We start from the raw sequence: 25,065 nt of genomic DNA, 5'->3' as shown, positions 1-25,065 counted from the left end.
CTTCAACAAATTATAAATATATTAAATTTACAGAATATAGTGCTACCTGTTCTTCAGGAAACTGTGTTCTTGTGTGATACCAGGTATGCATAAATTTGAGATTCAAATTACGATTTTTCAGAAGGCATTTTACTTTTTTCAATTACACATTATTTATGGGATTTTTTTTTCCATAAAAGTTTTTAGTACTACTATTGTTAAGAATTATTTTGAAATGTATCACCTGTAAGACAATATAGTAGAAACGACTTACACTCTGAAGCTGGAAGACCTCTGGACTCCTGCTCTCATCCTAGTTCTGCACTTTCCTTTGTGCGACCTTGGATACGTGATTTGACTCTTTCAGTTCTGTCTCCTTTTTTGGCTGTGGCCTGAAGATCATCCTCAAAGTCATGGGATTCAGATGAGATAACCTATGTGAAAGTCCCTTGCAGTGTGTCCAGTATGTTACCAGGCATTCAACAAATTATAGTTCCTTGCTCACCTCCCTATTAACAGATTTAGAACTGAAAGGAGTCTTAAAGATGGGAAACTTAGGCCCAGAGTTGTTCAGATAGTACAGCTACTTTGATTCTTAAAGCCGGTTTTCTGATTTCTCAGTCTTGTTCTGTTTTTAATGTTCACACTTGTTTATGTATTACATTCAGAAGCATTATGTGTATGACCGGTATTTTTTGGTTTGTTTGTTTTTTTAGGACAATAAGAAAAATAGCTAGACTGTTTTGGTATTTTGATTTTTGAAACTAATCTTTAAAAACTCATATGGACAATTTAGTAAACCTTGAGGCCATTCAAATCATGTATATGAAGTTTTGAAACCACTAACATTTTCCCTTTTCATATTCATTAATTTTAATATACAAGTAGCATGTTATAGAAAAAATAAATTGCAAGCAAAATGATAGAATAATTTAAAAAACGGATTCAATCACATTATTCAGGGAAATGACTTAACACTTTGAAATAAAAATGGCTTCATATGGCACTACTTTGTAACAGTCTTTTACAATTAAAAGATCAATTAGTGATCTATGCCAAATTCAGATCTTGATAATTTTTGTTTATTCCATTGTGTGAATGGTTATCAGTTCATTTTAGTAATCTATTTTTGGGCATGACAATTTTTTTTCCAGGTTTTGTAGAAACAAAATTGTCCAATTATTTTCACCCAAAATGGGATCTTTGATTCATATGGTTCATCCTCTGATTCATTTTTAAGACTTTTGATAAATGTTCATAATTTTCTTCCAGAATGGAAATACATACTTATTTACATTCTCACTAGGGAAAGCTATAGCGTTTTGGAAGAAGAATAGCAGTGTATGGTATAAGCCTTGTAAATTCTATATTTCTCTTTCTTTACATGTTGTCACTTTAGTATTTTGCACAGTGATATATCTGAAATAATAGGTTTTAATTTTCAGGAGTGGAATTGTTTATAGCTACATATAATAAAATATCTAAGTGCGTTTTGTGGGTTTTTCTTTTTTCTCTGTTTGCATGCATTGAGTGGTAAATTTGCATGGAACATATGAAAAACAGCACCAGAATGAATTGAATGTGTTTGAGTTATTACTGTTTGTCACTTACCTTGATAGTTTAGAGACAAAGTCCTACTTTTGAGACAAAATTGGACTTATTAGTGTGTCTCTTATTTGTCTTCTTGTAAGTTGTTCAGTTTCTCATGATTAACAAGATGTATCTCATGATTAACAAGATGTATCTCACGATTAACAAGATGTAAATTCTAATACCATTTGCCATTTAGTCCTACATGTTTGTGAGATCATTGTAGGAACATTTTGAGAATTAAATTAGATAAATTATTTTTTAAATAGTTTTGATTATTTGTAGTTTTTATTCCTGCATGTCTATTTGGAAACAAAAGGAATAGCTGTGAATTATGTTTTTTTGGATCCAGTCGACTACTCAAGTTATGGTGATCTCATATCATCAATAGTAGAAGTATAGATCTTAAGAGTTGGAATAAGCCATAGAGATAGAAATTAGTCCAGCTTCTTGCTTGATGAAATAACCCCTTCTTCAATATCCTTGCTAGGTCTGCTAGAAGAGCCATAATGGAACATTAATTCGCATACTTTATGTTCACAAAGTAAGAGTAACATAAGATTTTGCTCTAAAAGGAATTTAAAATATTCCATGTTCCTATGACATGGTATTAATGAGGAAGTTTACTGATACCTTTTGGGTTCAAAATTGTATGTTTTGAGCCACTTTCTTGTAATATAACACAAGGTTTGGATATTTTATTTATAAATTTCTTTTTAAATCTTCCGTATAGTAGATAATGGGGGGGGTCCTTCTTTGTTCCACATAGAAGTTCTATGTTAACTGTAAGTCAAGTATTTACAGGCTGCTGAAACAAAATGGTGATTATATAAAGGAAAGCTGGATTGATACTTTAAATAGACTCTCATTTTCTTAATGTTAATTTTTAAAGTGATAGAATACTAAAACTCTTAGTCATAAAACTTGTGATTTTCAGCTGTGGTGCTAAACAATTGAAGCACATCAAACAAGCGCCCCTCCACTGCGCCCCAAACCAAAGGAAAGCATATTATATTAAAACAATGATTTTTGACAAGCATTGATATTCTTTATCATATGTCTTAGGAAATAAGTATCACATATTTCACCAGTTAAAAGTTTTGTGTAAATAGTGTATCTCCATTTTCTATACCTCATCTTAATACGCAGGTTTATTACTTCAGTGCTTGACTAACTTCTGCCTTGTTGATGATCTGTTGAGCTTTGTACCTGAGAGCTCTACTAATCACTGTGCTTATTGTTTGAATGTTTGGTACAGGAAGCGAGCAGCTGCAAAACATCTAATAGAACGCTACTACCACCAGTTAACTGAGGGCTGTGGAAATGACGCCTGCACGAATGAGTTTTGTGCTTCCTGTCCAACTTTTCGTCGTATGGATAACAATGCAGCAGCTATTAAAGCCCTTGAGCTTTATAAGATTAATGCAAAACTCTGTGATCCTCATCCCTCCAAGAAAGGAGCAAGCTCAGCTTACCTTGAAAACTCTAAAGGTGCCCCTAACAACTGCTCTGACATGAAAATGAACAAGAAGGATGGACAAGGAGCAAGAGATGATTTTAAAGGTAAGACGTTCTATTTTTAATTGAGAATTTTGGACTGAAAACCACATTGGAGATTTTCAAAATGTGTGAGGTGTTGCTGTTTGCTTTTTTTGTCTCATTTTTGACCTTCGGACATGATAGTATGGTGGAATCGATTTTTTATTGTGATAGAGGACAGAACTAATAGTTGAGTTAATGATTTCACTCTGTTTTACTGTTCCGATGATCTTTAATTAGAAGCAGATTATATTCCCCAAAGTTCCTTTGCTAATGGATTGATTAGAAATTTTAAATATTTTCCACTAGGAAAAATGTATTAAGTAGTAGTTAATAACCTAAACTAGGCCACAAAGTCATTTAGATGTTGGAATAGCTGGACTAAATATCTGGCATGCATTTTGGAACCCGAGCACTATACAGTGAAAGTAGCAGACTGATTAGTGGTCTTTTTCTGTTTCTGAAGGCAAGGCAAAATGTTGTTAATAGTTACCTGAGAAATAATCAATTTTTCTTTCTAATGTATTCTTCCTATATCCTGCTCACCTTCTCCCAGGCATTTGGCACGCTCATACTGCCAAGAATCATTACCTAACAATGGTGGTCTTACCCAAGCCTTATTTTTCTTTCTAAATGATGCTGTATTTCAATACTTTTAAAATTTTTTCTCTTTTTAATAAACTTCAAGCTTTCTTTTTCCCAGTGAAGGCAAATCGGTATTAGAAACAAGTTAATCAGATTTTTGAATGACTGACAGTCCTACCAGAGGTAATTGTATTTTAAAAGAGGAAGCTTTTTGTTTAGGATATATAGAAGTTAGATACTACCTCTAAAGTTTTCAGTAACGTCATTTGAATCAAGTTTAAATTAATTAGTGAAATGGAATTGTGTTAATAGCTTCTACTCTGTTTCCATAATAAAGCTGTTTTCATAACTTTATTACAGCTTATTGCATGAATATTTCTATTCCATGAATTAGCTCACACACCAGATAAATAAGTGAACGTTGTCAATATGTTAATGTGGAAGTTGCATTATACACATTTCCCCAGCAAGTGTGCACCATAAGAACAGCCGTTACTGTGAATGTAGGATGTGCTGCCACAGTTGAAGGCAGGAAGCCATATGGGGGTTATAGTGCAGGATGGACGTACCCATCTTCTTTTTGGCTATGTGGTTCATTTTAGAGGTACTTATTGGGTGATTATCCTCAGTCTTTGTGTACTGTTTAAGCTCAAGTTTATATAATTTAGCAGTTCATTGTACTTTCTTCCAACATACTACACTCTTTCCCCCCTGCGCCCTTTTTCCTGCAACATCTGTATTTACTATAGTATATTTTTACTAGGAATTATAAATATATTAACTGCACTAGTACTTTCATTTTGAGTGTTAATTATATATGTTAGCTCTAGTTACAAAGTTTCAGGTGTTGAATAGTCTGCCCCAAACTCTCTTTTTGCATAAGAATTTAAGTTTAAAATTTTATAGATTGAGTATTTTTCAAATACACATATATCATAAAATATACAGGTATGTCATACAAAAATGTCTCATTTATTGTTTTCTCAGTAGAATACCTCCTTTTATTGATACCCAGACGTTAATGAATGTTTATATTTCAAAATGCAGTGTTTTTTAACTAAGTTACATTTATGTCTGAAAAACTCAGTTTAACATTTTAAACAAAACACCACGTGAATAAAGTATTGGTATATTTTATGTAGAATTAGTAGAATGTCAGAATCACTTGAAGATGTTCTGAAGAGCATGTCATGCCAACAGAGGGTGCGTGGGTCTAGAACGCTGCTTATCCGTAAGATAAGCCATATTTACTACATGCAAGGCAACTTTTTGTTAACGTTATTATTTGATGATTAGGATACAGAGTGTCCTATGTCCTAACTGGATAGTTATTTATAATAGATAATTACTATGTTTTGGTTACATTTTAAGAAATTAGGTGTTTTTTGTTTTTGTTTTTTGGGCCTGGTCTCATAAGAACATATTATAATTTTTTCCAACTAAAGTAGTGCGAAATAAGCTCCCAGTTAGCAGTTTCACACACTTCAGGAAGAGGTTACTGAAGTTTAGCAGAAGATGCCTAAATATCCTGAATAGAACAAACCTTAAGGATCCGTTCTTAAAGAGTTATGGCCCATAAAAGAAGGTGTTGACAGTCTGGTAGCAAGGACCAAAGATTAGATTCGTGGTGTGATAAAATTTGGTATTTTTGTGGTTCAGTTTTTGGAAGCTGCTCATTCACTGACCATTTGCATTTTGTATTATCTTTTACTATGAAGCAAATACAAAAGCAGAAGTAGGAATCATATTAAGAAATTTTATATGTGTTCATTACAAGTATAAGGGTCCATTTGACACAATGAAGATAGGATTATCTACATGACTCTAAAATTATCCTCTGCCTAAGTATTTGATGACAAGGCTGTCACTGTTTTGATTAAAGGGATTAAGACTTTTGTCAGTAATATTGTTTTACCAGTACATCTTCTTAGAGTTAACAGACAAAATATATCATTTGTTCTCTTTCCTGTAAAATAACATATCTGAATAGTTAATTCAAAATGGCAAAACCTCTTTATTTGGGGTGCTACATTTTTATTTCTTGCACAATTCGATAATTTTTACTGGCCTGTATGAAAAGTGGTCTCAAAATATTAGTAAACACTTTTTTTTTTTAATTTGAAGGACAGTTTTATAATTTGTAGAGACCTGTATAGTCTTTGCTTGGGTAATTTGAAAATTATATTAGTTAGCTTATTTTGTACATCTGCTAATAAGAATAAATGATTTTTTTTTCTACTCAAAGTATGAGTTAGTCATATTTGTCTCATTTATCAGGAAAACAAATCCTGAGAAGTCCACCAGTAGGCTTCCACTTAGGTCACTGGCAGACCTGTGTCACATACCGCCCCCAATGCAAGTGAGGATTGGAATACTAGTGTTTAGTTTTCAGTTTCTATCACAATGGCATGTCGGGGTAAAGATGGTGAATAGATTTGGAGTTAGCCAGCCTAAAGTGTCTGCCCAGATATATTAGAGAGCTGGAGGTTGAGAGAGCAGTTTCAGAGGATCACATTTCAGATACAGAACAATGATAGCACTTGCTTTGGAGTTAGAAGTAATTGCAATGAAAATTTAAGTTGATATAGCCATGTAAACTAAACTGCTATTAATCAGGACACAAAAGTCTTGGGGTATTACCCAGCGTTACTCAGCTTTCTGTTAGTTGAGAATGAGATCTTGTGGTCGGTCATTAGAGGTTTCATATCCTTTTGGTAATCGGTTAGTCTTACCTGTCAAACATTTGAGTACTTTGAGTAATGCCAGACATGTTTTATAGTCATTAGGGATCACACACAATGCGCGTGCGCGCACACGCACACACGCTTGCGCACATGCGCACTCCCAGCCACCCCCTTTCAGGGTTTTTGAATTATCTCTGCCCAGAGCATTCATTGTTTTCTTTGCTATTAGAATTGATTTATAAAGTGAAATTTGGTTATCTTCTGTTTAAAGGCTGTTTTCACTTCTTTTATTAATGTAGTTATTTGACTACAGGATTGAAATATTTTTACTTCTGTATTTTCATTTAAAATACAATCGTTTATGCTCCTGTTTATTGCATGCAATAAATTGTTGACTGTTAAAACATTTTATTTTATATCTAGTAATCTAATATTCATGCAAGTCATAACAAAAAATAGTGTTATTGGGTTATATTTCTCAGCTTTGGTAGGTGAAATTTTGTAATTATATAGGCTTATCTCAGAAAATAAGTGAGAGAATGTAGGGTGGGTTTGGTTTTTTTGATAACATTATGAGGGTAGAGTACATTATAGCTAAGCTAATTTTCATTTTAAAATTGTTAGTTTTTTTCTTTTTTTTTCTTTTTTTTTTTTAGTTGAAACTCATGGTAAGTGCCAGGGAGTTTTATGATATGAGGTGTTGAATCAACCCACTGCCTATTGTATGATATTCCCAACCATTGGGATTTACTACTCTTTGAGTTTGAATGTTTTACATTGTTTTTCACTCCAGTCATTGTACTCGGTAACTTCTTTGAAAAAAGTCAAACATTATGAAAGCTCATATTAAACTGCACAAAATAAATCAACATTTGAGTAAGATGAGAACTTGCAGTTTTAGGAAACAGCATGTTAAAATTCATTTTTGTGTGTGTGCTTGTATTTTCTCGAGTAAGAAAAGTGTAAGAGAAGGAACACATGGAGTTTTTCTTTCTTTTTCTAATGTATTTCATGCAGTGGCACTCACCTTAAGCACTCATGCATTCTGTAACCTCCAAACTTACTCTGTTCCTCTCAAGGGAGTATATGTATAGATTTAAATTTTGTTGTTAAAGAGAATGGGAGCTGTAGGTTTATCTGGTTTTGTCTGAAAGCGAATAATAGCAAATGTAAAAAGTCTAATGGCAAAAGCTGACAGTGGAGGCCTAAGCCACTATATTTTAAGACAGATATGAGAAGGAAGTAAAATGAATTCCAGCAAACTGCAACAAACTCTTTCACCCCTGCAACTGTCCATGGCTCCAGAGATTTTTATCTCAAAAAGTCCTTGAAGTATTTTCTTCTTTGTTTCTTCTGTGACTTCATTAGAATTTTAATTTGTTAACATTACGGTAACTCTGAAAATGTGTAGTAAGTTGATATTCAGTCTGGCCTTTCAGGGCCTGCTGTCATTTTTGCCTTTTATGATGTTATTTCTTTATGGGGAAGAATGGATATAATAGAAAATCATAATAAAACTCCCATGGATTTGAATACTACAAGCTGTAAAAACAGTGGTAATATATCATTTTAGGGGGGAGATGGTCATTACGTGTACTTTAAAGGCTCTGAAGGCAAGATGGGGAAAATGAAAGGCTTCTCTACTTGTAAGGATCAGCTAGAATACAATATTAAGTAGACCCCAGAAAGAATACTAGCTTATTACAAACAGTGGAAATTTGTTTCTAGCTCATCTAACAGCCATAATATTTTAGACTGGCAGAGAGTTCTGGTTCATGCAGTCATTCAGAGTTGCAGCTGTAATGGCACTATCTTTAACACACGAGTTTCAGAACCATCCTGGAAGCATCATCCCATTAGCCAGAAGGAGAAAAGCATTAGCCTGAAAGTAGCACTTATCTCAAAAAGCTGGGAAAGCTGGAGAATGTGTCCAACTCTGTGCCCAGGAAGGAGACGAAACAGATTTTGGTGACTACATAGTAGTCTGTTTCACTTGTCTGCTCATAAGTTGCCTTCTTCCCACCCTATTGTTTTCACTGCTTTGTAACTATTTCCTGTCACTGTGTAAGATTTATTCCAACCTGGCTGCAGATGGCAGTGTCTGTCAACTTCAGAGCTTATGGGAAATGATATATTAATCCTTCTCAGTCACCCACAGAATGGCCACCCTGAAAAAAAACTAAGACTCAGAAAGGAAGACTCAGAAAGGAACTAGTCTGGTTTTAGGACAAGGGCTGTTTCCAAAAGAGGACTCTGAAGAAATCTTTATTAAAACCTTGCCTTCCTAGTCTTTTGAAACAGAGTAGTGAAATAAGGAAGAAACCTCTCAGAAAAATAGTGGTGTTTCTGCTCTAAAGTAAAGCGAAGTTGTAAGAGGTATATTGTGATGAGTCGGCACATGATATCTTGGTTCATATTTACAGTTAAAACTGCACGTTAATATATACCATCATTGTGAAAATGAGCTTGAGCTCATTAAAAGCTATATATAAGAATACATATAGAATGTAAAAGAATGAGTAAAGTTGTTAATATTAGTAGTACATTGAAAAAAATAGGTAAGCATATTTTGTTGGTTGAACCTAAGTATTAAGATACTTTTTAAGAGTTGTAAATCATAAATGGTATTTATTGCAAAATGTTTGGCAATTTTATTTTTCACTAGAACTTATTAAAAGAAAGCAAACATACATATATATTATGAAAATAAATGTTCTCTTTTTTCCTAATTTTCTAGATGTGACTTACCTAACAGAAGAGACGGTATATGAAATTCTAGAATTATGTAGAGAGAGGGAGGATTATTCCCCTTTAATTCGTGTTATTGGAAGAGTTTTTTCTAGTGCTGAGGCATTGGTACAAAGCTTTCGGAAAGTCAAACAACACACCAAGGAAGAACTGAAATCTCTTCAAGGAAAGGATGAAGACAAAGATGAAGATGAAAAGGAAAAAGCTGCATGTTCTGCTGCAGCTATGGAAGAAGATTCAGAAGCATCTTCCTCAAGGATAAGTGATAGCTCACAAGGAGATAACAACTTACAAAAATTAGGTCCTGACGATGTGTCTGTGGATATTGAGGCCATTAGAAGGGTCTACACCAGATTGCTCTCTAATGAAAAAATAGAAACTGCCTTTCTCAATGCACTTGTGTATTTGTCACCTAATGTGGAATGTGACTTGACATATCACAATGTATACTCCCGAGATCCTAATTATCTGAATTTATTCATTATTGTCATGGAGAATAGAAATCTCCACAGTCCTGAATATCTGGAAATGGCTTTGCCACTGTTTTGCAAAGCAATGAGTAAGCTACCCCTTGCAGCCCAAGGAAAACTGGTCAGACTGTGGTCTAAATACAGCGCAGACCAGATTCGGAGAATGATGGAAACATTTCAACAGCTTATTACATACAAAGTCATAAGCACTGACTTTAACAATCGAAATCTAGTGAACGATGATGATGCTATTGTTGCTGCTTCCAAGTGCTTGAAAATGGTTTACTATGCAAATGTAGTGGGAGGGGAAGTGGACACAAATCATAATGAAGAAGATGATGAAGAGCCCATTCCTGAGTCCAGTGAATTGACACTTCAGGAGCTATTGGGAGAAGAAAGAAGGAACAAGAAAGGTCCTCGAGTGGACCCACTAGAAACTGAACTTGCTGTTAAAACTCTGGATTGTCGAAAACCACTTATCCCTTTTGAAGAGTTTATTAATGAACCACTGAATGATGTTCTAGAAATGGATAAAGATTATACTTTTTTCAAAGTAGAAACAGAGAACAAATTCTCTTTTATGACATGTCCCTTTATATTGAATGCTGTCACAAAGAATTTGGGATTGTATTATGACAATAGAATTCGCATGTACAGTGAACGAAGAATCACTGTTCTCTACAGCTTAGTTCAAGGACAGCAGTTGAATCCATATTTGAGACTCAAAGTCAGACGTGACCACATCATAGATGATGCCCTCGTCCGGGTAAGTTGGGCTACTGTTTAAAAATTAGTACTAGATTGAATACCTAATGATGGGGAGACTGTGATACAGTTCAGTGAATTCATTTTATAAGTGACTCTTTGGGGGGAAAATGTATGTATATGATTATATAGTATAGGAACACATGGACTTTTTTATTGTAAATGTAAGTACTATATTTTTGTTGCTCCTGTCCAAGTTCATAAATGTTCCACAAAATATTGGTTGTCTTGTGTCATGATCACTCTCTCTTTGAAAAAGAATAAATTTTCTAAATCTTGACAACTAACCCCCAAAGTTTTGTCATTCAGAAGAGAAGTGGATGTTGCAGAGCACAGAAACTAGGGGGTTGTGGAGATACCCAATAATAAGTATGAATGTAAAGTCTTAATAGGGAGAAATGGTAGAATAAAACCACACCATGAAATAATAAGTGGTGTCTAAAAATGCCATCATGTGAGGTTGAGTATTGCATTATTGTGAGGTTAATGAAGTGACCCGGGCAGGTGGTGCATGCTGCTGGTACGAGTTCCTGCGGGGTCACTCAGAAGGTCCCTGTTTGGCACTGCCTGACTGTAGTAGTTTCTTCCTACTTAAATATACATATGGACTACACCAGGTCTTGGAGTTGGTTGGAACTTCTGGGAAAACAGCAACTATTCCAGGAATCTTGTAATTAGTGGTGTCTGTATTATCAACCCAATCCAGGGAGATTGAACTGGGAGAATACTGAGAACACAGGTACCCACCTTCTAGTTCCCTGTTTCTCCAGATGGGTTGCTTTTTGTTCATTCCTTCCCTCCACAGAAAATAAGAATTTTAGTGCCCCCATTTAAGAATGTAAGCCTTTCCAGAAGACAGAAACCAATTGCCAATCACATTGTACCAACATTTACATTTGTTACAGGGTTCTTTATCACAGGATTTTATTGTATTTATAATATTAGATGTACCTGGCATTGCTAGTTCTTTTTCATCAACTTCAAGTAAAATTTAATGGCAACTAAAATTAAGATATAGTCAGTCTTCTATACTAATAAAGGAAAAGAACCCATGACACAGATAACTAGAAAGTAATGAAATTTATTTCAAAATATATTTTAGTTGTAGAATGGATTTATCTAAATCTGAGAATTTATAAAACTAAACCAGTGGAAAAAGTTGTTTGACATCTTAGAAATTTAAAAGTTGCAGAGGTTCTGTGCTTCTTTTGTTACCGTTTTTTTTTTTTTTTTTAATACCAAATAGGTCTCTAATGTTGAAAAAGGATTCTTCATTATTTAAGCAACTCAGGCAGTTTTTCACCAGAGACAGAAAGGGGCAGTAGTTGCTTAGAGTAATTATTGCTTGCTTGCTTTCTGGTGCCCTTTTAATTTTACTTTAGTAGTTTTGAGCTACATGAATAAGTCTGACTTAATATACTTAATAACAGATCATCACACAGCCAGCAACTTATTTTCCATAGTTTAGCAGAATGATAGGGTATTGTATAAGGGTGTGATGATATTTTATGGAAAGCACGTTGAGGTCTATCTATGAATTTCCATTGTTAGAGCAGAACTACAAATCCCCAAACTACACATTTTATCTTTGTCTTCTTGGGTTAGGACCTTTTCATCTGTTTCCAAAAGCTGTACCTGGCCTTTAAAAGCAATGAAATTACTCTCTGTGACATTCAATCCAGAATTTAAAAAAAATGTCTACCTTTCTTAGCTGCCTTCTCAGAAATCTACTGAGCCTTACTGTCTTCCCCCACACCATCCCATTTCCCCCCCCCAGTAAAGCAAGACTAAGAACCTACGAAACTTTAGGTGCTTATTGTATACTTACTTTATTCTATTTTTAAAATTATCCTCTAGAATTTTGAGGAAACAACCATTTTAGTTTATAAGGATGTCCTTTGAGCAAGTGTTAGGGTAAAGTTAACTGTGAGCTTTTAAATTATGCTAACAAATTGTTTTTTTAGTGAGTTCAGCTTAATTATGTCAAAGCTAAATATTATCAATTTACCTATTATAAACTAGGATTCACTAGATAATATCTGTACTTGAATATTACCACTTCAGAAACCCTTTGTGTGAGGCACTTTGCTAAGCAATAGAGATGTAAAGATGAATCATGACCACTGAGGAGCTTCTTAGGGGTACACATTAAGCAGATTTTACTGCTAACTTTCTTCCTCCCATCTCGTCCCTCCCTTCCTTCCTCCCCACTCCCTCCCTCCCTCCCTCCCCTTCTTTCCTTCTTTAATAACACAGTGTGAAAAGGTTAAAAAATAAAAAGCATCAAAATAGGTCTTGGAAGTCAAATTGATAATCTGCCAATTTTGGGGAAACATTCCTAGCAGGTGATGATCATGATAAAGTTATAGTGTTTTAGTAACAAAAAGTAGTTTAAGGTGATCCTCTCAGGTACACTCTCAGAAGTACTGATGGATTTTCAACATCTTATTCCCCAGTAAGATCTACTTTGCCTTTTTTTTTTTTTTTGCTGTACGCGGGCCTCTCACTGTTGTGGCCTCTCCTGTTGCGGAGCACAGGCTCTGGACGCGCAGGCTCAGCGGCCATGGCTCACGGGCCCAGCCACTCCGCGGCATGTGGGATCTTCCCAGACCGGAGCACGAACCCGTGTCCCCTGCATCGGCAGGTGGACTCTCAACCACTGTGCCACCAGGGAAGCCCTACTTTGCCTTTTTTAAGCCTCATCTTTTTATATAACAGTTTGACAAACAAAATAAACCTATTGACCACTTTCTTATGACCTGCTAATTTTGAACTACAGAGTAGGGTCAGGAAGAGAAGAGGAAATGAGAAACTTTGTGGTGTGCTCAATATTAATAATTAAATAATCAAGGTTATAGGACCTTAGACTTTAAGAGCTAAAGGGAGCCTTGGAGCTCATCTACTCGTTAGTTTATAAATGAGGCCTGGAAAATAGTGACTATTTCCTGGAAACAATGGCACTCTTGAGTATTTCTGTTGGGTCTTATTTTTCAGTTATTAATTGTAAGACTGACTAGCTTGGAGGGAGCGGTAGTAACTTAATGATTATAGATTTTTTTTTATTTAAAGAAAAATATATTCCTTGCTTTCATGTACCATATAATTCAAACCAGAGTAGCAAATTGTTTCCTAACTGGAGTTTTTAGAGGAACTGTTTTTGATGACAATAAGAGTATTAGTGTTTACAATATTTTATCAAACCTGAGATATCTTCACTGGTTGTAGGACACACTGTTATTTTAATACAGCTAAAAAGAACAAATGCTGCCAATTTAGTTTTGAGACGCTGTCAATTTTATGTTATATCCTGATTTCAGAGACGTTAAAATATGAAAACAAAAGCAAATTTTAAAAATCAATGAAATGTAATATATAAGTTGTCTTTCCACAAATAGATATCAGAATCGTTTAAAAACTACCCCTACAGGGGCTTCCCTGGTGGCGCAGTGGTTGAGAGTCCGCCTGCCGATGCAGGGGACACGGATTCGTGCCCCGGTCTGGGAAGATCCCACATGCCGTGGAGTGACTGGGCCTGTGAGCCATGGCCGCTGGGCTTGCGCGTCCGGAGCCTGTGCTCCGCAACGGGAGAGGCCACAGCAGTGAGAGGCCCGCGTACCGAAAAAAAAACTACCCCTAACCCTTAAATTACTGGAATATTTCTCCCTAGGACTTATTTTCACTACTTTTTGTTGTTCCGTAGGAAATAGTACAGTGATAAACGGGCTCAGAACTCAGCTTTCATTTGAATGAGAACGATCCTAATGTGATGAGGTTTTTATGGTATTTTGCTAATAACATTTATCTATTTGTGTGTTCTTTTAAATTATCTTTTAGATAATTTGTCATTTTTTTCTTAGACAAAACATCTTCAAGGTAAGAAGATGTAAAAAAATTTTTTTTAATTACCTTTTATGTTAGGAAATTGAGTTGAGGGTATGAGTATTTTGGAAGACAGTATTGCTTGTCTGTGAGGTGCCCCAAACTGCCTTCGTATCTGAATGAGAGATTTGTTTAAAAAAAAAAAAAAAAAAATCCAAAGTTCTACCCTCTAGAGATTCAGATTAGGAGCTCTCGTGTATAGCCTAGGAATATATATTTCTGTTAGTAACCCCAGGTATTCTGATAAAGCCAGACTGGAAACCAGTATTTGGGAGATGGCTGTTTGTACAAGTTTATATATACATATTTATTGAGGCCATTTTTATATACAATTACATGTTTAGGAACTGGCAGGCTTTAAGAGAGTGATGAGGATTGTAGGCATAGGGGTAAGGGGTGATATGAGACTTGGTTCAGATTAGTCAGGGAGTCCTAGAATTTTGAGTAGAGATCTAAAGACCAAAAGAAATGGCTGTGATGTAGAATTGGATAGGAAAGTCCAAAAATAAGAACTAGAACATATTAAAGGTGATAGGTACAAATGCAAGCCCTACTGCCAAGAGGTTATGCTCAATCTCTTCTAAAAATCACTCACTCATTTTATTCTGGGCTCTGCTATACCAATACTGTCTAACCCAGTCCCCAGCATTTTTCTTGATAGACACCCTTAGTTATTATTGAAACAAAACTTGATTCTTGTCAATTGACCTACAGTGCTTTAGGAGTAAGATTATTCTGTGCTCCTTTAGGTATGTTTAATTGTATCATCTACATTCACTATATTGTGCTTAATGCAATGGCCATTATAGTTTCTTAAGATTTATTCTAATTGAATTGAAGAATTTCATACCTGATTTTTGTCCTTTACTTAGAACAAGAGAGTGAAATAGATCTACATAGATTCATCGTAAAATAGTTTAAAGCAATGAAACTTGTCAAACTTCTTAGTTGTTACATGCGAGGAAAATGAAACTCAGATTCTGACCTACAGAAATTAATAACAGAATTGGAAGTAGAACTCAGGGTTCCTGGTCTCACAGGCAGATGTGATTATATGATTTGGCTGTTACCCAGACATCTAAACTTTATATTTAAGATAAACAACTTTTCCTAATCTCTTTACAGAGAAATGAAAAAGCTAAATATACCCAGGTGATCTAAAAATCTCATTCCAGTCAATAGTTTTAATGTACTCACTAGCAAAGTGTTTAAACGTAGATTCTAGTAAGTTGACTGAAGTAGTTTAAGCCAGCCATTCTTATGGATCCTAAGCATTCTTAAGTATTAGGTCTGTTTTATCTGAATACTGCTACTTCTACTTAAATATCCATACCATTAGGAATTTTTTTTTCGACTATGAATCAGGATACATTTGACATCATCTGTCTTTTGCCAGTCTCCATATTAAATTAATACAAAGTGTACTCTAAGAAAACCTATATGTAAAAATCCAGGTCTGTGTACTAAATGAATTTAATTAAAGGATGCATGCAAATTCTCCTTTTTCAGACTGTTCATTGACATATGCTTCCAATTTCCAAATATTCTCCTGCCTTCAAGATAGCTTTTGATTAAAAAAATTGAATTTTAAATGGTATGTGTCTATTACATAAAGTGATATACCTTTACTATTTAATTCTTAAGTCTTCTCTAATTGAACAATGAATTAGAAGTGCTTGTTTTTAAGAAAAATAAAAATAAATGCAGTCCATTCATAATGGCCTTTGTCAAAATAATTATTGCTAAATTTTGTTACGTGTTTGTTACCACAAATGTAATTTTTATAAAAGATAGGCTACTGATGTCATAAATTATACCATATTTTAGAGAACCATGTAGTATATCTGAGAATGATAATCTAAAATAAATAATAATGGGAAATTTTCACCCACGGAATTCAGTTGCAGTCTGTTTTTCAAGCCATTCTTTCTGTGAATATTTACATTTGAATATATCCTGATTCTAAAAATAATATATATTTATTGTAATAAAAAAAGATTGAAACATACAGAAGAGCATAACAATGAAAATCACTCAATATTTTAAAAAAGATTGTTGCTAGTCATTGAGGAGAGGCAGTAAAGCATGGTAAAGAGCTTGGTGCCCGGACTAGAATTTCTGTTCTACCATTTACTGACTGACTTGAGCAAGTTTATGAATCTCATTACTTCAGGGTATGCATCTGTAAAATAGGGTTAATAATATTACCGACCTGATAAGATTCTTATGAAGATTAAATGAGTTGATACGTGTAAAGTGTCCTGGCATATTAAGTGCTATATATTGTTTTGTTGTTAATACCGGAATATTTTTGTTCTGTTATAGCTGAGTCGTTAAATTTTCAGCCAAGCCTGAAAAAAATTTGAGAGCCAATAAAACAAACGTAATAATAAGAGCTAGTATTTTTTTTTTTTTTTTTTTTTGTGGTACGTGGGCTTCTCATTGTTGTGGCCTCTCCCGTTGTGGAGCACAGGCTCTGGATGCGCAGGCTCAACGGCCATGGCTCACGGGCCCAGCCGCTCCGCGGCATGTGGGATCTTCCCGGACCAGGGCACGAAACCAAGTCCCCTGCATCGGCAGGCGGACTCTGAACCACCGCGCCACCAGGGAAGCCCAAGAGCTAGTATTTATAAAGAATTGTTGTGCAGGGAATTCATCTGTGCTTCACATACATTAACTTATTGATATATTTTTATGCTCATTTTACAGATGAAACTAAAAGAGATAAAGTGACTTGTTTATAATTATCATAATAATAGAACATATTGCATTAAATTCTTTTGGCATTCAAGGTGTGGAACGGAGTGAAGATTGGTGGGAATGGAGAGACATATAATATTTTATTAAGACTGAAGATAAATTTGCTTCACCTGTGATACGAAGTGTCTTGTGTGGAGCTAAGACTAGAACACGGGGCCTCTGAATTCTTTAGAAACTACACCAAATTTTTTAAAAAGTATGTCACATTGACACAGAGTCAGCTCTCAGTTACAAATGTTAGTGAGGAAGAGATACAGGACACATAATTAAATAACAGATAATTATTTTTTTCCACCTTGGAATAGCTGTACCTGATAGAAGCAGGTTTGTCTTTGTGTTGTAAGGGTGTACATAAACATTGATGTACATTTCTATAACACCTAGGCAGGTGGAAACTGGGAGAAGGAAATTAGCAATGCGTTTCATGGCAATACAGGATATTGGCCTGATGGGTAAACCACATTTGAGCTAAGATGATAATTCTGACTTAGTCCATGGAATTCTTTATAGCCAGTGATTTGAAACAGGTTTCCAACTGGAACTATTTTTTTTCCCCTAAGTTATTTTCAAAATTTGAGACTAGGCTATAAAATCAAATTGAGAATTTTTTGTTCAAAGAGCAGAGGTGTTTTAAAAGGTAACAGTATGATGTGTTACCTTAATATCACCCACTCTAGAACTCTTTCTCATACATTCTTATTAAGCCTTCACAACTTCGCAGTGTGAAGAATACCATCCTAATTTTTTCCCCCCTTTGCAGATGAGGAAACAGGCTCAGCTGAGTTCCTTGCTAAAATTTAAAGGTTAAAAATTATGTTAAGTGACAGTTGGGACTAATACAGAGTATTTGACTCAATCTTTCCACAACGGCACTGTCTCAAAGATAAATTATCTTAATACAACTTGGCATAAAAATGATTTTGCAAATGGTAGATAACCACTGTTGTACGGGATAGACATTCCTTAAAGCTAAAGATTCTAAATTCACAGAATCATAGGATCCAAAAGTCGAAGATATCCAGGAGATCATTTTGGCTTTGTTCAAATGTTTTTGATTGCAGCCCCTAGTAAGAGATATTTTACATAGCATTCCAGTACTCATGTGCATATCTGCCTGTACATATAATTGAAGCAAAAGTTTCACAGAACAGTAGGTGCCAGTACTTTGTGGAATGCATTCTGATTTTTTCCCTTATTTGGTTTTCATTACATGGATTGGACTACCCACTAATGAATTGCAGTTGGCAGCTTGAAAAACATTGATCTAGGGCAACTGACCTGAATCATGAATTTGTGAGATTTTATTTTATTTTTTATAGACACACTAGAATGTACAAAATAGTGCTGTTACTTAAAGTAATTACTTTAGGACTGACTATAGTACACTTACTCTGATGATGTTTGCATTGCTCAAAACCATTTTAAAGATTCTAATTGGAATAGTTGCAAAAACCTGAACACCCTTAAATATGTTCTGTTTTGGCAGATTTAAAGTCACTTTAGCAAATAAGGTGGATGATCAGTCAGGCATGCTGTTAGTAAATTTCAGACACATAAGACAACAAATTACAGTATAAATATTTCACATTAGAATACAGTGTTGATTTTATGATTAATCTCAATAACTGAGAGCAATCATTATATTATTCTATAGATACAAAAAGTATTTGGTAAAGATTTATAGTTGAAGAAATGTTGAAACTGGGGTTTGATAACTGTTAGAAGTTAAGAGTAAGGATATAGGCAAGTGTATGTCTCATCTGCTTTAAAAAAAAAGTGGATATAAAATATGTTCTAATCCATTAAAATGGTAATTTGTACCTAAGGTGCTATTAGGAGACCATAAACTGCTTCCCTAAATGTATTTTTCTTAATTGAAATTGTTTTGTTTATGGTTTAATAGATATTAAGACTTAATTCTTGAGTTTCTATTTTAGTAAACATAAAGAACTACAAGTGAACAGTTTTGAAGTCAAACTTCTATAAGCCGTTGTTTCTCCTGAAATAATTTGAGTAGTTACTTAAGGCATTTTTGTTATCTTGACTTTTTTCCATGTCCTAATCTTACTGCCCAGGTTTGTTATATACATAATTAACAGAAAACCTAATTCTAATTTTCTACTGTATGTTAATTTCATAACAGATCAGTAGTTAGAAAGTAACCCTTTAGAATTCGATGCCGGTTTTTCTTCTGTCCTATTTTTCCATTATCTGTGAGACTGAATCTTTGCCTTCGCTGGCTTTCTACCAGTTTGCTTCCTGTTTCCATTTAAAATATATCAAAAACGTTATCTTTTATTTGCTCCCTACCCCTACACCTTATTTTTATTTTCTTTCATCCTAATACTGGCATTCACCTTTTCACTTTATCTTTTCACTCACTAGCTAGAGATGATCGCTATGGAAAATCCTGCAGACTTGAAGAAACAGTTGTATGTGGAATTTGAAGGAGAACAAGGAGTTGATGAGGGAGGTGTTTCCAAAGAATTTTTTCAGCTGGTTGTGGAGGAAATCTTCAATCCAGATATTGGTAAATATTTTAGTGATGTGATCATGGTGTCATATCTTTTTGAATTAAGAATTTATTTACCTAGGTTTATAAATATTTTCAGTTATGAAGAGCAGCAGAAGGAGATTTTGGTATGGATTACCTAGAGTCACAGATAATGACTGAATCTGTGGACTTTGGGGATTGGTCCTGCATCACTCATTTATTCAAGTTCTTATTTAGATAACTTAAACAGATATTTTATTTTTTATTTTTTGGCTACATTGGGTCTTCGTTGCTGCGCATGGGCTTTCCTCTAGTTGGGGCGAGCGGGGGCTACTCTTTGTTGCGGTGCGCAGGCTTCTCATTACAGTGGCTTCTCTTGTTGTGGAGCATGGGCTCTAGGTGCGTGGGCTTCAGTAGTTGCAGCATGCAGGCTCAGTAGTTGTGGCACGCGGGCTCAGTAGTTGTGGCTCGCGGGCTATAGAGCACAGGCTCTGTAGTTGTGGCACACGGACTTAGTTGCTCTGCGTCATGTGGGATCTTCCCGGACCAGGGAGTGAACCCATGTCCCCTGCATTGACAGGTGGATTTTTAACCACTGTGCCGCCAGGGAAGCCCCTGGAAGGTGGATTCTTAACCACTGGACCACCGGGGAAGTCCGACCCATAGCATTTCTGAGACAAGAGTTTCATAGAATAATGGTCTGAAGACTGTTGAGAATGTCTCACAAGTGTATCATGCTCAAAGTTTGGAAACACTGGCTGATATCAAATTAATTTGGTTTATTTGCTACAGGATTTCTTGGGCTTAATATTGTAATGTTTTCCCAAACTTTTTGAACTCCAGAACCCTTTTTCCATCCTGTATCTAATAGTATTTGCTTCCCAGAAGAGTTTTCATTGAACACAGTTTGGGAAAAACTGATCTATAATATATCAGTCTAAAAGTGAAGAATTTGGGTTTCACTGATAGACAAAGTAATAGACAGACTTGGCAAAGTAGAACAGGAAAAAGATAACAGCTTCTTAGGTAGTATACTATTGTATAATTGTGATCTGATTCAATTTCTACAGTATAACTACTTGATTACTGGGTTTGCTTACTTTTAAAATTGATTGCATGACAGTTATAGGAAAAGAATTTCTCAAAAGCTACCATCATAATTGTGAAGAATGTGGCAGAGAGTACTACAGATCATTTCCCTTAAGCTTTGAGAATTGAACCGTTAAAGTCTATTGATTCTCAGTATGTACAGTGAATTGACTTTTCTGTAATTGTTCTTAGTCTACTTGCAAATGAAAATAGACATTTTGAGTTCATGACATAAATATAATAGTTAAGACTTTGTATTTTAGCTAATGTTTGTTAATCAGAAAGCTATGCCATTTTGTATGTAATTCATTCAAAGTAAACCTAGACACATAGAACCATGCCCTTTTTGAGACAGAAAATTTATGACTTTCATAAATTTGGTAAACTTTAGCTGTAGGTTCTGATGTATCTAAAAAAGTTAAACATTAGCTATAAAGTATATTTACATTATATGCAGAAATACTTTTAAGAAAAACCATACATTAAACAGATCCACTTGATAGTAAAACAATTAAAATGATGACAATAGAAATATCAAAAAGGAATATTTTAGAAGAGCCACGCTTTATGGAGCTTTTCTTCCAGGGACCTGAAAATAAATGTGCCCCAAATGGTATCTCCTTGAACTTTAATATTATTATCTTTCACACAGAAAGATGAGAGTAGTGACCTATGTAATTTACATTCTGATTAATTTGTAATTTATTGCACTTGAGACCAAGGACATGCATTTGTGATATTTCATCAAAGTTATTAATTGTAATTATTTTTAACTGTTCTGACCCTGTTAATACCATATTTATAATTAAATGAAGTTTTTAAGCACTTCAGTAGATGTTGTAACTTAGGCCTGTAAAAAAATTTGGATGTAAACTGTGAAATTCAAGTATGAATTGGATAATTTATAAAATGTTATTTCATGAACATTAAATTGCATTAGAAAAATGTCTTAGTTTAATTCATGTTCTTATGATCAAGGGGACCTTTTAAATTTCCCTTTACATTTAACTTAAACTGCATGTGAAAATGAAGAAACATTTTCAAAACTTTTAAAAAACTTATAAATTGATTTATATGCTCTATTGATTTCTAAAGTTTGTTCTATTGGAACTTCCCCCTCTTTTCCAGACCTAATTCTTAAAATATTTTCATTCAGTTTCACAGTAGCAAGTGAAAAACATTTTAGTAAAATGAAATTGTTAATTCAATTAAAATACCATTTAACTTTTATCTTAGATATTTCTTTAAAGGGAAGGAGATAAATCTACCTTGGTAATGGCTATTCAGATTCCTATTTTTAAATGAGTGATATCAAAAAGGTTTCCAAACTTGCGTTTAAAATAGTGAAGACCATGTGAAACTGAAAGAAGACTACAAATACAAATTACTTTTGTTTTACTTACTGGCTCACAGTTAATGTGTGTATTAAATGGGTTTGATTTTGGGGTATAATCTAAGTTTATCAAGTTTACCTGAGTTTAAGTACTTGGCATCTTTGTTAGAAAGGTGCTGGAAAAAGTTCATGGAACCGTTGTGCAATTTGGGGAGAAAACAGACTTTTACTTAATGAAATTCAAAATTGTTTTTTAAAACGGTATGTATGGATTGAATATGTTTTTATAAGTGAAACATTTTCAAAGTATGATTAGCCTTTTTTCCGTTTGCATTTATTTTTCAACGATTGAGTAGATAAAGTGTGAATGCAGATTAACTTTTCATTTGTGTTAGTAGAAGATTAGAGAACTTGAATTTAATGAACATTTTCCCTAACTTCTTAGAAAATGCCACCAAAATGCCTTATTACTTTATTTCTTTGGCTTCTTAAAAATATATGCTACCATTTGCCACAATTTATAACATTCATATGTATTTGAACTTTGTTTTCTCAAGTGTTAATCTAAGAGAAAAAATATTTCTATACGTAGTGCACATAAGCTTACATGTATAATTATTGTATATTTTTATATTTTATATGTATAAATATTTGTTCATCAGTCTGTAATAAAATGTGAAAGTAATGTATTTTTAAAAATCATTTCTTATAGGTATGTTCACGTATGATGAATCTACAAAATTGTTTTGGTTTAATCCATCCTCTTTTGAAACTGAGGGTCAGTTTACTCTGATTGGCATAGTACTGGGTCTGGCTATTTACAATAACTGTATACTGGATGTACATTTTCCCATGGTTGTCTACAGGAAGCTAATGGGGAAAAAAGGAACTTTTCTTGACCTGGGAGACTCGCACCCTGTAAGTCTTTGGTCATTTTTTCTTCTCTCTTTTAGATTTTATTTAAAAGCAAATACAGACTTTCATTTATATAAAAATTTTAAAGCTTTCATTTGGAACCTTTGTTAATATCTATACCTAGTAAAATAAAGTTGCTTTAATCTGTCTGAAGTACCATAAACACTTAAAAACTCGAAGGGGAACTTTTTTACATATTGCTGTCAGCAAGCTGGCTTTGTAAAGATTGATTCTGTAGGAAAGTGTTTTTAATTTTTTGTTCGTTTGTTTGTTTTTAATGAAATCATGAAATTGCCCAGTTAAATCAGAGCTGCGCTGAGTAAGGGGCTGGTGGCTACAGCCGCTCTTTAACCTTGAGACACACCTCTAAGGTTCTCATAAGAGCACAGTGTGAGATCCATTGCTAAGTAGCTAGTGTGGGGTTTCTCAGCAGAGAATGGGACATCACCAATGACTGACAGTCTTTCTTTAGTTTCTACATATAAACTATTGGGGCAGGAATACTATCTATGCTTTAATTTTTATTGTTAAAGGCTTTTTTTTTTTTAATCTTTTCCCAAGAAGAGTGATACAAACTGTTGTATTTTGTAGTTCTGTGGTAGCCTTAATTTTCCATTTCTGATTGTTAGGTTCTATATCAGAGTTTAAAAGACTTACTGGAGTATGAAGGGAATGTGGAAGATGATATGATGATCACTTTCCAGATATCTCAGACGGATCTTTTTGGTAATCCAATGATGTATGATCTAAAGGAAAATGGTGATAAAATTCCAATTACAAATGAAAACAGGAAGGTAATAAATGTTTTTATGTCATCCTTGTCTTTTCTCTTTATTAACAGAATTTTAAATCATATATGCTTCTAGTTTTTAAAGGAGTATCTAATATCCGTACAGAGACCCAAGAAATCAAGTAACCAAGTTATTATAAAGGAAATAACCACAGTTTCCTAAATTTTGGCTGTAAGCTGTATGAGAGCACATGGTTGGGCATTAAGCCCCTTTTAGAGAAAGAAGGCATGCGTAGGAGGTAGTGAATGGCTCAGTGTGGCTGTGGTATAAAGCATGAAGTGGGGTGTTTCTCATATTAAGCTGTAGAGGGGAGGGAAACAGGGACCTTGTAATTAAGGTCCTTATAACCAAACAGATGATAATTGCATTTAATGTACTCACACATACATGTGCCTTAAGTATATGTCTGAAAAGTATTAAAGAATACTTTAAAGAAATCAGTTTTGTGTTTTCTGTTGACTAGAAAAGTATGCATCTGTAAACAGAGGGGAATAACCCAGAGCATAACAGGGAAATTATGATATATATAAAACCTTTAGTAAGTGTGATGTTAATATAATTTTTGATAAAATATTATATTCACTAAGTTAGGATACAAAAGTATATTTTCCATTTATGATTTGGTATAGTAGCTTGTGCATCAATTAAAACCAATATTTTTGTTGAACTGGATACAGTAGGCAGCTCCCCAAATATTCTAGAATAGAAAACATGAGACTTTCTTGTTTGCTTATACATATCCAGTACATTGCACTTTATTAAAAATGTTAATTTTTATAAATTGATGTATAAATGGTTTAAATGTCTCTTTGTTTGCATACCTAATTGAGAGAACTTTAAAATTGTATCAACTTATTTGTGCATGGCCTTTTTACAGTTCAGTATTGACTATAATAGAGAGCTGTGAAATTGTTAAAGGTATTTTCCTTTGTGTGTGTAAAGTTTGAATTTTAAAAAATATTCTTGAATGTTTTTTCTTTGGGAAAATAAAAACAAAAAAGTTATGCAGCCCTGTAGCTCGTTGTGTTTTGTTGTACTGCATATTATAAGATGCTCTTGTGGTTAATATTTTCTGCAGGAATTTGTCAATCTCTATTCTGACTACATTCTCAATAAATCAGTAGAAAAACAGTTCAAGGCTTTTCGGAGAGGTTTTCATATGGTGACCAATGAATCTCCTTTAAAGTACTTATTCAGACCAGAGGAAATTGAATTGCTTATATGTGGAAGCCGGGTAAGAAAGCAAGGGTTTGCAAAAATATCTTCTATTGATTAATTGTTTGTAATGGTGTGGTGTAGATGTTAAGACATGTTTTCTTGAATTTGCAGAATCTAGATTTCCAAGCACTAGAAGAAACTACAGAATATGACGGTGGCTATACCAGGGACTCTGTTGTGATTAGGTAAGTGCTTAATTCTTAAAAGGAAGATTTAATTCACCAAA

General features: G+C 34.2%; 1 protein-coding gene across 6 annotated transcripts in view; it reads left to right on the top strand.

The window, feature by feature from the left end:
* The window catches only part of UBE3A (ubiquitin protein ligase E3A), a 91,411-nt gene that overhangs the window by 55,510 nt on the left and 10,836 nt on the right, over positions 1-25,065 (top strand). For all 6 annotated transcript variants that reach the window (XM_082647426.1, XM_082647430.1, XM_082647431.1 and 3 more), the window contains 7 exons: positions 2,828-3,132; positions 9,115-10,361; positions 19,385-19,529; positions 22,628-22,833; positions 23,460-23,624; positions 24,700-24,855; positions 24,951-25,024. In XM_082647426.1, coding sequence (XP_082503552.1) covers positions 2,828-3,132; positions 9,115-10,361; positions 19,385-19,529; positions 22,628-22,833; positions 23,460-23,624; positions 24,700-24,855; positions 24,951-25,024 — 2,298 coding nt within the window. The remainder of the gene's footprint in view (positions 1-2,827; positions 3,133-9,114; positions 10,362-19,384; positions 19,530-22,627; positions 22,834-23,459; positions 23,625-24,699; positions 24,856-24,950; positions 25,025-25,065) is intronic.

This window comes from Grampus griseus (assembly GCF_964374135.1).
Source record: "Grampus griseus genome assembly, chromosome: 2".
Taxonomy (NCBI): domain Eukaryota; kingdom Metazoa; phylum Chordata; class Mammalia; order Artiodactyla; family Delphinidae; genus Grampus; species Grampus griseus.
The sequence above is the reverse complement of the archived record's forward strand: the minus strand, read 5'-3'. Positions and strand labels throughout refer to the sequence as shown.